Source organism: Canis lupus, chromosome 24 (assembly GCF_003254725.2).
Source record: "Canis lupus dingo isolate Sandy chromosome 24, ASM325472v2, whole genome shotgun sequence".
Lineage (NCBI taxonomy): Eukaryota > Metazoa > Chordata > Mammalia > Carnivora > Canidae > Canis > Canis lupus.
In genome coordinates, this window is record NC_064266.1 from 27,084,158 (window position 1) to 27,095,544 (window position 11,387).

The 11,387-nt window shown below is 51.0% G+C and overlaps 1 protein-coding gene across 1 annotated transcript; it reads left to right on the forward strand.

Moving 5' to 3' along the window:
* The first annotated feature begins 1,444 nt into the window (after positions 1–1,444).
* On the forward strand, positions 1,445–9,050 carry ADIG (adipogenin). Its single transcript, XM_025470059.3, has 3 exons — positions 1,445–1,647; positions 5,547–5,679; positions 7,413–9,050. Exons 1-2 carry the CDS (start codon positions 1,521–1,523, stop codon positions 5,639–5,641), a joined length of 222 nt encoding a protein of 73 aa, XP_025325844.1. The 5' UTR covers positions 1,445–1,520; the 3' UTR covers positions 5,642–5,679; positions 7,413–9,050.
* Positions 9,051–11,387: the final 2,337 nt, after the last annotated feature.

Here is an 11,387-nt window from a genome sequence, read left to right on the forward strand (position 1 = left end):
TCAGCCACTGGCTTCCAAGCTCCAGCTTTCCCCTCCCTCCCACCCCTTCTCTATTTTTCTGTGGCTGGCCTTCCTGCCTTTCTCCCTGAGCTGGTATCTTCCTGTAAGGGGATCCTTCCTCCCCATGTCTCCCTTAGGTCTACCGCTCGCTTCTTGCAGCTGCTCTGCCAGCCTGGAACTGGGTCTGCCTGACTTTCCAACCCATGCTCCATGAGTTGCTGTGGTGCCAAAATAAGGGCTTCATCAGACTGCTTGCTCATTAACATGTCATGTCCTAAGCCTCATCTGGAGGTTCTGACTCAGGAGAACAGGGGGAAGTGTCAGAATTGGGGTATTTCATAGACACTTGCTTATAATGATTGAGTTAGCTGATCCAAGACCCTCCTGGATGGAACGCAGTGCTTCTGCCTCCCTCCCTTCCACAAGCAGCAGCCATTCTCCCCGTGAACTTCCTGCCCCTATCAGGCTGCCGGTCTGGCCATAGTGTCCCTCCGGCTCAGGAATGTTCGGGCCCTGGAGGTCCAGAGCCTCCTTCCTGCCACAGGCTGGCATGGCACATGGAGGTGTACTAACTACTACATGAATGGACGAATGACAGTTGAGGTAGGAAGAGACAAGAATGGCATTTGAGAGTATTCTCTCCACTTGGGAGACGAAGGAACAAGGGTAACAACTTAGAATCCCCTCACTGAAAACTCTAATGAAGTGTAAAGTTTCCAAATTAAGTAGTCATTTATTGAGGGCCTAATGTGTGTTAGAAAGTTTTTAAATGGCAGCCCAGTGACCTAGGCTGGCCCAGCAGACTTGTTTTGTTTAGCCAACAGTGTTTCAATGCTTGATGCAACATTTTTATATTGGGAGGTTTCACATAAAAGTGCAGATTTGGGGGGCTCTTTTGGGAAGAGAGATGTGGCAATACTGGGCCTGCCTTTTTTTTTTTGGGGGGGGGGGGCCTGCCTTTCTGACGCAACATTTACTGCCTGAAGCTGTGAAGCTGCCTGCTTTCGATGCACCACACTCCATCCAGTACACCACAGGCCCTGCCACTGCCACAAAGTACAGATGTGGTCAGGACAGGCCCCCCCACCCCCGCTGGCTCCTGAAAGAATCTGTGACCTCAAATACTTGAGCAGCCATCTGGGGGCGATGTTTATCCCATTATTTATTCTGACTTTCAGCAGCTTGCTGAGGTAAGAATCATTTCCCTCTTAAAGAGGATACAAGGAGGTATCCCATGAACCCATAGCATCTTAGCAGGGATTCAAACCCAGGCATGCCTGCCTGGAAGCCTAGGCTTTTTTTCTTGAGCAAACTCTCACTGCCACTAGCTCCCACCCATTAGTCCAAAAGTACTTGTCCAAAACAGCTCTCCCTTTGCCTGAAGGACACTGTGACTTCCTTGTTACATCACTCTCTCAATCATAATTGGGCTAAGAGCAGAGTGTGGCCCGGCCCACTAGGTCCCCAGGGCAGCCCTGCCAGCCCAGCCCAGGAAGGCCTGGCTTGGCCACGTACACACCATGAAGTACCCCCTGGTGCCACTGGTGAACGACCTCACGTTTTCTTTCCTGGTGTTCTGGCTCTGCCTGCCAGTGGGTCTGCTGTTGGTCTTGTTGATCATCTGGCTACGCTTCTTACTTAGCCAAGGTGAGTTGCCCATGCTGGGCCCTAATCCTGAAGCTGGGCAGGGGGTTCCCGAAACTGGGCAGGGGGTCCCCTGAAGCAACTGCAAAGAGAAGTTTTCTTCATGTACTTTAACCACTGGCTGAGACAAGCAGTCTCCAGTAGGAGCAAAGGATTAGTTGAGTGAGGCTAAGAGTGAGCGCCGGAGTTTGGGAAGCAGTGTGTGTGTGTGTGCTCACACCTCTGTCCCCTCAGGGCCACTGCTAGCACAGAAGGTCTTTGGTACAAATCACAAAGAGGTGGCCCCTGCCCACAGATGAATTCGTAAAAGGGGCCCTTTCCTATGAACGTAGCCAGGGCACAAGGCTGGGGGAGCAAGGCGTGGGCTGGATTTCAGCCTCTCCCAGTCACCCTGCTGGGTAGTTCTGTGCAGTAAACAACTTACACAATGGGATATGGCAGCCCTAGGCATTTATCAGGTGCTAGGAGACCATTCCCGCTGCTTTCTGCCCAGACTATACATCAGGGAGGCATCTGGGTTGCAAGATCACAGAGGCTGACCCTTGTCCTGAGCTCAGCATGTGGCCCAGAGGCACAGGAGGCAGGGAGGAGCTGGCCAAGAGGAAAGCTGAGGGCCTGTGGCGGGGATGACCTGCTCCTCAGATATCCTGTCCCCCTGGGTGCTCGCCTCACCATAGGGCCTCTCCCCTGGGGATCGCTTGACCTTCCACCTCCTTCCTTCCACCTCCTGCTCCTCAGTTCCAAGACTTTTGCCCAGCTAAGCAGGGAAGTTGCTGGGGTACCACCAGCTCTGGTCAGATGGCATTGAGACAGGCTAAGCAGTTCATCCCCAGAACTGCCCCACGTTCTCAAATGTGGGCGCTGGTAATGGTGTGATTATTGGGAGTTCCTGGGGAGACCTTCCAGAAAATGCCTGTTTAAAGTATCTCACATTCCCAGGGTGGGTTGCAGCCCTCCCCAAGGGGCATAACTCACAATGGGCTGGTGGCTCGTGACTGGCAGGAGAGCCCTTGTCTGTGTAGCGGCTCTAAAGCCATCTCTGGAGTCTAGCACCTGGGCCCAGATTTTAGCCTCGCCCCTTAATAGTTCAGAATGATTGCTAACGTTTTCTCAACACGGTACTAAAGGTGGTGCTAAAGACTGATGTGCATAATCTCATTTAATCCTCAGAATAACCCTGCGAAGTAATCCTTATTGTACGATTGAGGAAACCGAGGCTCGGGGAGAGAAGCCATGTGCCCACGTCACACACCTGTGAAGTACTTAAGAGTGCCGCTTACCTGGTGTCAGTCACATCCTGGCTCTGCCTCCTACCAGCTCTGTGACTTTGGGCAAGTCCTCTCTGAGCCTTGGGTTTCTCATCTACAGGATGGAGATAATACTGGTTCCTACCCCTTGTGGAGAGATACGTGTGAAGGGCAGGGCACTCAGTGTGTGTACACACGTGGCACCTACTAGATGCTTATAGGCTGATGAATAATCCAGTCCGTGTTGGTTTTGTCAAGGTAGGAGGAAGGGTAGGCATGGCTTCAGATGGCTTCTCTGGAAGCGAGGAGATGCCTCACCTAAGGTCTAAGGCACTCCTCTCCAGCAATTCATTCTCCTTGAAGGCCTCGCTCTAAAGCCATCCACAGCCTGCCCCGCCCTGCCCTTTTCTCAGACTTTCTCCCACATCCCATGTGGCCCTGTGCAATAAGGCATTGGTTATTTGCCAGGACCAGAAACTGTCCTTAAAGTGAGATGAGCAGTCCTCCCTCAGCGGCCCAGCCCAGTCTTCTTGGAGCTCTTAGTATTATCTCACCGGTAGTGTCCTGGTGCCGGGGGTGGGGCCTGCCAGGGTTCGGGGGAGCTGGTTCTCAGGACACCCTGACCTGTAGTTTTCTAGTCCGCTGTGGACCTTATTGGAATCAATTTGGCCAGGAATCCAGTGTGAAAAGCAGATAGGACTAGCCCTGATCCTCCCTACCTACCCTGCCTGGCCTGGCTCAGCAGGGCAGTTCCAGGGCCCAGGAGGCAGCTGGTTTGAGCAGGGAAGACCATGTGGCCCAGGAGGATGTGCTTTCTTAAGTAGACATGGGAGCAAGGGGAGGAGAAGGGAGCTGCCTGGCAAGCTTGACACTCAGGCAAGAGAAGGTCGTGGGCAGGTGAGCCCTGGGGACACTAATCCTGGACAACACTAACCCATGACATGAGGAGAGAGGATGCAGCCACAAGTGCCCTTCAAGGAGAAGATACTCTGCTGAGGACATATCTTTGGTGATTGGAAAGGAATTTGCAGAGAGAAGAAGAGAAACCTCCGGAGATGGATTTAGGGCCGATACATGCCTTTTGAGGGTCCTGCCCACCTTGTGATGGTCCTTGGAGTGAAGTGTTATAAATTCAAAGCTACCTTTGAATCCCCTGACTTGAAACAAGTGTACCCAGTGGAATTGCAGGGAACTGGCACTGGGGATGCTGATCGGAGTCCAACACCACCACTTCCTGCCTGTGAGCCTGGACATTCTACCTTTCTGAGCCTTCCTCATCCGTAAACACAACACTAGTCATTGCCTTCAAGAAATTGTTAACAGGATCAAATGAGAACATACACATAAAACTCTTAGCACAGAGCATATGTGCAAACAACAATCACGATCTGTAGTGATGAGTGGTCCCTTCAATCACACTGCTTTGTAAAGCATCATCACTGCCAACTTTGATGAATGCCTGTTGTACGTGTTCTGCTTCAGTCAAACCCTCATCGTAGAAGAGGCTGAAATATGCCCATTTTACAGCTGAGGAAATGGAGCCCACCTTTTCTGTCTCCTGCTCTTGGTGTGCCAGCCGAGGGCTCTCTTCAGCCTCCATTACTTCTCTGCCACCAGTGAGACACCTGAAGAATATAGTAAGAAGGAGAGTCCCCCCTCAGCCTCTCCTCCTCCTTCACCTTGCCTTCCCCAGATAAATCACATTAGCAGGCTCATGCACCTACCTAATAACACATGCAGGTTTTCCAGAAAAGGGGGGGGGGGTAGTTTTTACTTGTTTTGCAAAACAAAGGAGAATTTCTCTGAAACTTGCTTGTGATGTATCATAGACATCCTGCAAGTTGAAAGCTACAGGTCTCATGTGGTTGTTTTAACAGCTTCTGACATGCCACTGGATGGATGGGCCAGCTCTTTATGCAGTGGGCATGTGCCACACTTCCATCGCCCAGACCGCTCATGTTGGACACACACACACACACACACACACACACACACACACGCGCGCGGTTTCCAGGTGTTTTATTGCTTGTGTGTGTTTCCCCACAAAACAGTGCTGCAGTGGAAATCATTGTTAATGATATTTGTTAATAAATGGATTGGTGGGTGAACAGATGGATGGGCCAATGGTTGGATTTGTGTCTCCTCAGTGCCTGCTCTTGGACTACACTCAATACAGGTAGGTCATTTGCTCACCTCTAGGGCCTGTCTCTATATGATAGGTGGGGATGGTCACTTTCTGAGTCATAGGACAAACGTTTTTGGTCTCTGGTCACCTTCGAGGTCCTAAAGTCTTTTTTTTTTCATCTTTTATTTTTAAATTTTTTTACTTCAATTAATTAACATATAATGTATTATTGGTTTCAGAGGTCGAGGTCAGTGATTCATCAGTCTTATATAACACCCAGTGCTCATTACATCACGTGTCGTCCTTAATGTCTATTACCCTGTTACCACATCCACCACCCCTCTCCCCTACAGGGCGGGCCCTGAAGTCTTCCTGAGATCTCAGGGCTGTCCCATGTCATGATTCTGCCTTGGTCTCTTGGTCTCAGATATAGCTGCAGGAATGGCCAGGCTTGGTAGGGGGCTCCTTTTGGGTGAGGGGTAGGAGACAGGATATGACCACCCAAAACGCCTTGTTTTGTACCTCCACAGATTCAGAGGAAAATGACTCAGATTTATGCTTTGACTGGGAGCCCTGGAGCAAAGGCCCAGCACAGTTTTGCTGGGAGGGGACATTCCATAGCTAAGAGGAGGAGAGACCCTGCTGGTGAGCCTCTTCAGCCAGGTGAGACCCTTTTGGGGGGGCAGGAGTGGGGAGCAGGAGGGGAAGCCTCAGTTCCTACCCAAAGCCTAGGTGGCTGCCATGTTGGAGGTCTGCTGTTTGGGAATACTCTGCTTCATTCTGTCGGAAACCTGTTTTCACCATGTTGGAGAACCAGCCTCCTCTGCCATGAAGAGTTCCTTTACAAAGGTCCCCTACCCTTTACCTCTGTGACCTCACCTCCCACCACTCTCTTTAGGGTCTTTGCACTGGCTGCTCCCTCTGCCTGGAGCTTTTCACCCCACGTCCACTTGGCGCACTCCCTCACCTCAAATGTCCCCCTTACATTTCTGCCCTAGCACTCACCACCTCCTGACATTTCTGATAATTGTTGCTCTAAATCCAAAGTGCTTGATGGGCAGCCCTGGTGGTGCAGTGGTTTAGCGCCACCTTCAGCCCAGGGTGTGGTCCTGGAGACCCAGGATCGAGTCCCACATCAGGCTCCCTGCATGGAGCCTGCTTCTCCCTCTGCCTGTGTCTCTGCCTCTCTCTCTCTGTCTCTCATGGATAAATAAATAAAATCTTAAAAATAAATAAGTAAATCCAAAGCATCCCAGCACTCCTGACACACATGGCGGGGGGGGCAACAGCTATTTGTAGAAGGAATGACATGATGCCAGTGATGACAATTGCTGATGGTCATTGGACACTTAACAGGCACCAGGGCCTGTGCTGAGCACTTCCCTTTCACAAGCTCATTTATCAGATCCTACGAAGATGGTATTATTCTTACCTCCATTTTGCAAATAAGAACTCTGAGTGGCAGTGCAGTAAGTAATTTGCCCAAAGTAACAGGGCTCTGGTGGCACCCACTGAACAGCTGCAAAGACTCATCCATTCCCCTGGAGTTAAATGTCATCCTTGTGCCAAAGACCCCCACACTCTAATTGTCCTTCTCAACTCTATTATCTCTTTATACCTTTTCATGGCCGGAACGGGAGTCTTGATTCCCTTGGCTATCCAACAGTGCAAAACACAGAACGTGATCTCCTGCCAGCTTCTTTCCATCTCCATGAATAGCACCTCCATTGATTGCCTTCATTGCTTGAGTCATAAATGTGGAGGTCAACCTTCATACCGTTCTTTTCTTCCCAGCCCACATCCAGTCCATCAATAAGTCTTAAACTCTGTCCCTCGTGCACCCACTTTTCTCTGTCCCTTTGGTTCCATGGCTTGCCCTATTCCAAAGTCTGCTGATGCCAGATGTCACTAACCCCCTTCTTCCCCTTGTGGTCACAATGTGGAGCCCCTGCCTGCATGGGGTGAGAAGCAGGGGCACTCACTTAACCTCAGTTACACTGATTCTTAACCCTTCTGGGGCATGGGGTTGACAGTTGAGGGTACTTTTCCTGGAAAAACACACACTGTCCTTACACTCAGAGTTCTGTGTTCAGGGCCAGCTTCACGAGTGGTAACCTGTGCAGTGCCATGAGGTCCTATGTTCTCAAGAGCCCCATGCTTGCTTTGATATTCAGCCGTCACTTGTCTTAAAATTTTTAATTTTTGGTACGGGGCCCCGCGCATTCATTTTTTAATGGGCCCACAGATTATGTAGCCTGTTCTGTTTATGTACAATTAGTGGGGTAAGAAATGGAAACTAATGAACTCTGTCCAGAATCCTGTCCCATTTATATAAACCCCTTCCCACCCCATCACGCATCTTCCTCTCTCACCTTTCATTCCATTATCATCCCTAGACTCAACCTGCCATGCTTTTCCAGCCTGGTTTTCCTGGAGTCAGCTGGGTGGTTGCAGTAACCAAGGTGGATGGAAGAGACTCACCGGTGAGGGAAGAAGAAGACCCTGGCAAGTGAGGTGCTTCCCTAGGGCCCCTGACTCATCTCCACCAGTGGACTCAGGAAAGCCTCCAGAGGACCCTGCTCTTCTCCCGCTACAGATGACCTCCCAGGGTCCTTGGGGAGGAACCCAGGCCTGTGAAGATGATATAAGCAGGGACACAGGGAGAAGGTGGCCAACTGAACTCAGAGGAAATCCTAGGACAGGGCTGGGCTGGAAGGTGTGGGTCCATATTAAAGGAACGAGGGGGTTCCTGTGCTCAGGAGACCCCTGACAAACCTGCTGGGCCTGGCCACATCCATTCACTTAGCAAGCTGTGGGGCCTGGGCCCAACCCCTGGCACTGACTCCAACTATTGCTGACCATCTTTGGGAATGCCTGACTCCCATCTGTTCAAAGGGCTGGGGATCCTGCCTTCAGCTCCCACTCTCTGATTTCATACTCCCTGATACACCTTTAGGTTGACTTTAATAACAAATACTCATTTTATAAATATCTACAGAGTGGCTATCATAGGCCTAGTTATGATAAAAAAAAATAGCTCACATTTTATGAGCGCTTGCTATGTACCAGGTACTCTTCATGTGCTTTACACAGGGGTTTAACCCTCGCAAGAATTCTGAGGTAGGACCTTTGGCTATCCCTGTCTCAGAGATGGGGAAGATGAGGCACAGAAGGCCAAGTAACTGGCTTGGAGCTACACGGTGGAGGTGGGGTTTAAGCCGAGGCCCTGACTCTGCTGTGCCAGCTCTTCTCTAGGGAGAGGTGTGGGGGAGATGCAGGGGAGGCAATCCCCTGTCCTTACACCCTCACTGGTACCCCAGAGTTGACAGCAGAAGGGGCCAGGCCTTCCCAGTGTCCCCTCCTCTGCCACCCCACATCCCACCGGTCACCACAAGCCTCTTCAATTATCCAGAGCAAAGAGAAAGGAACCTGAATTATTAGCTCGTCTGGAGCTCAGTCTCCCAGCTCTGCTTTTTCTGCCCTGTCAGAACCATCCATCCAAAGCGCGCATCGGAACATGAACAACATGAACATGCCCTTCCCCCTGCTAAAAGCCCCCTATGGCTCCCTATTGTCCTAGAGCTGAAGTAGAGTACAGAGCTGCCCTTTGGGAGATGGGCCACACCCAATTTGCTGGACCAGGTTTCTGTTCTTACTGACAAGGCTGCCGTGAACACCCTTGAACTTTTATCTTCGTGTACAAGTGTGTTTCTATCTAGAGGGTCAATTCCAGGAGGAGAAATTTTTGAATTTAACATCTCTGCATTCACATTTTGAAGATGTTGCTGGATCACCCACCATATGGTAACACGGAGGGTGTACATTAGGTGCCTGCCCCCCCGGGCCTTTGCCCTACTGTACATGTCCCTCCCAGTGCGTGCGTGCACACACGCTCTCTCTCTCACATATTCACCCCCACACACACCGCCCCACCCCTTCCTGCACACACGCCTTGTTCTAGCTGAGGAGATTTTGGCAACCTGCGTTTTCCTGGGATGTTTCCTGGCATTGAATAAATACTTTTTGGTAACGGACATCCCCTCTCAGACTTTGGCAATTTCTCTAACTTCCCAGTTCTGTAGAGTCTCATGCACTGCTTGATCGCCTCTGCCCCATCTGCTGGGAGGGGTGCTGGAGGTCAGCTTCCGTGCTGACCTAGAAAAGCCAGGGGAGACACCAAGCTTCACCCTCCTGCCCCCAGCCACTCTGGGGGAGCCAGGGGAGCCTCCTGCAGGAAGATCAGACCCTGAGGAAGAATGGGCACTGCCTGGCACTGCAGGGAGGGCATCTGGACAGGTGCCTGGGAGCACCTGCAGCAGAAGGCAAGGGAGACAGCTGCCTGGGGCTCCTGGCAGGTGAGCAGCTCTGCATGGCAGTTGGTGGGAACTGTGGGGAGATGCCCTCCCTGCTCTGGGTGGGAGGCTGATACCCAGGGCCTCTGAGGGATATGGATTAAGGCCCCCTTTTAACATTTTGTTCTATAAGGCAGGTTGTGTGTGTGTGTGTGTGTGAGTGTGGTAAACACAGCCTGTGATCTTCTAGTACTGAGCTCCCCAAGAGACATCATCCCTATTACAGCAGCCGTGGCTGAGTGCCTGCTGCTGTGCACCTGCCCCAGTGCCAAGCACTTCCCATGACTTGTCTTATTTGATCTTCACAACAACCCCATGAGGTGGGTCATCATTCCATAGTCAGATGTGGAAATGGAGGCTCATAGAGGTTAAGTAATTGACCCAAAGTCACACAGCCTGGAAATGGCTCATTTTTCTGACTGCTAACTGAGAGGTATTTCTCAAGATCCATGTCCTGGATGATGCAGCTGAAGGTGGTGTTGTTGATGTTTGTAAGAAACACGAGTAAACTCAAATCAGTGAGTGGACAATGTCTCTCTCTTTGGACCTCTTGTCATGACACAACTCCCAGGCGTGCCCTTATTTTCCACCTCTAACCAGAGGCTCTGGAACCTGAGTGCAAGCCCCTCCCTCCCCACCCCCAGCAGCCTCAGTGTCGTCCTTGGCAAAGTGAGGCCAATCCTCCCTGTATTAGTTTCATGTGGCTGCCACAACAGAGCATCACGAACTGGATGGCTTAGAACAACAGAAATTTATTGCTCCACTGCCTGGAGGCCAGGAGTCCAGAAGGCACTGGCAGGATGTGCCCCCTCTGAACCTGTGGGAATGATCCAGCTTCTAGCAGCTCCAGATGTTCCTTGGCCTCTGGCTGTGTCCCTCCAGCCCTGCCTCCCTCTTCATACAGCTTTCTCCCTGCGTGTCTTCCCATTGTCTTCCCTCCGTGTATGTCTGTCTCTCTGTCCAAATTGCCCCTGTCTATAGGGACATCTCATTTGTGAGGGCCCACTCTTATGACTGCATTTTAACTTGATTACCTCTGTCGATACCCTATTTCCAGAAAAGTTCGTATTCTGAGATCCTGGGGGTTAGGACTTTCATGTATATGTTTTAACGGCACACAATAATTTCTAGCACCCTCTTCTGTGAGGATTGAATGTGGCCATGCATGTGGAGCTTTCAGCACAGTGCCTGGCTGACACTTTATAAATGTTCCATAACCTGCTGCCAGAAGAAAAAAGTTGAGCACCTGGAAATAAGGTGCTTGGTGTACATCATGCACCCAGGCACAATTTGGGTCCTTGACTTGTTTTATCCCCCTGAATCCTCACAGCCGCCCCTGGAGACAAGCATGATTTTCATTTAAATGATGTGGAAGCTGTGACTCAGAGAAGTTAAAGCACTTACCTGAAGTCAGACAGCCTAAGTGGCAGAGCTGAGGATCAACCCCAGGCCTGTGTGGCTCCATCTACCACAGTGGGTGGGACACCTGTTTGGAGGGGAGCAGGAGATGCTCAGAGGGGGAGAAAGGCAGGGAGGAAATGCACACAGGGCACAAAGCCCTGGGAAGCTTTCTGGGTCTGAGGGGTGGGAACACCTCTCAACAATAGTGAGTGGGTGGGCTGGATCACAGGCTCCCCCGGGAGGTGCTGGCAGGCTGCCAGGATCTAAGTCATTCCACTGTCACCTATCCACCTGACAGATACCCCAGCGCTGGGACCAGGCCCAGCTGGGGCTGAGGAATGTTGCCCAGAGTGCGGAGCGCTGCCCTACTCTGAGTACACGTGGCTCTCCAGGAAGTTGAGAGGTGGTACTTCCTTAAAGAAGCTTGAAAGTGCAGCTTCTCCAGATGCAGGATACCCTCTCCTCCTCCCCGCTTTCTTTCCAGGGTTTCCTACTCCTAAGTGAGATGACAACAAGTTAGATTTTTTTGTTACAAATCAGAAGTTCATTTATTCAGGTATTAACTTGTTTACTCATTCCAAGCATTTATTTACTCCTCCACTCATTTGTTTTTCTACC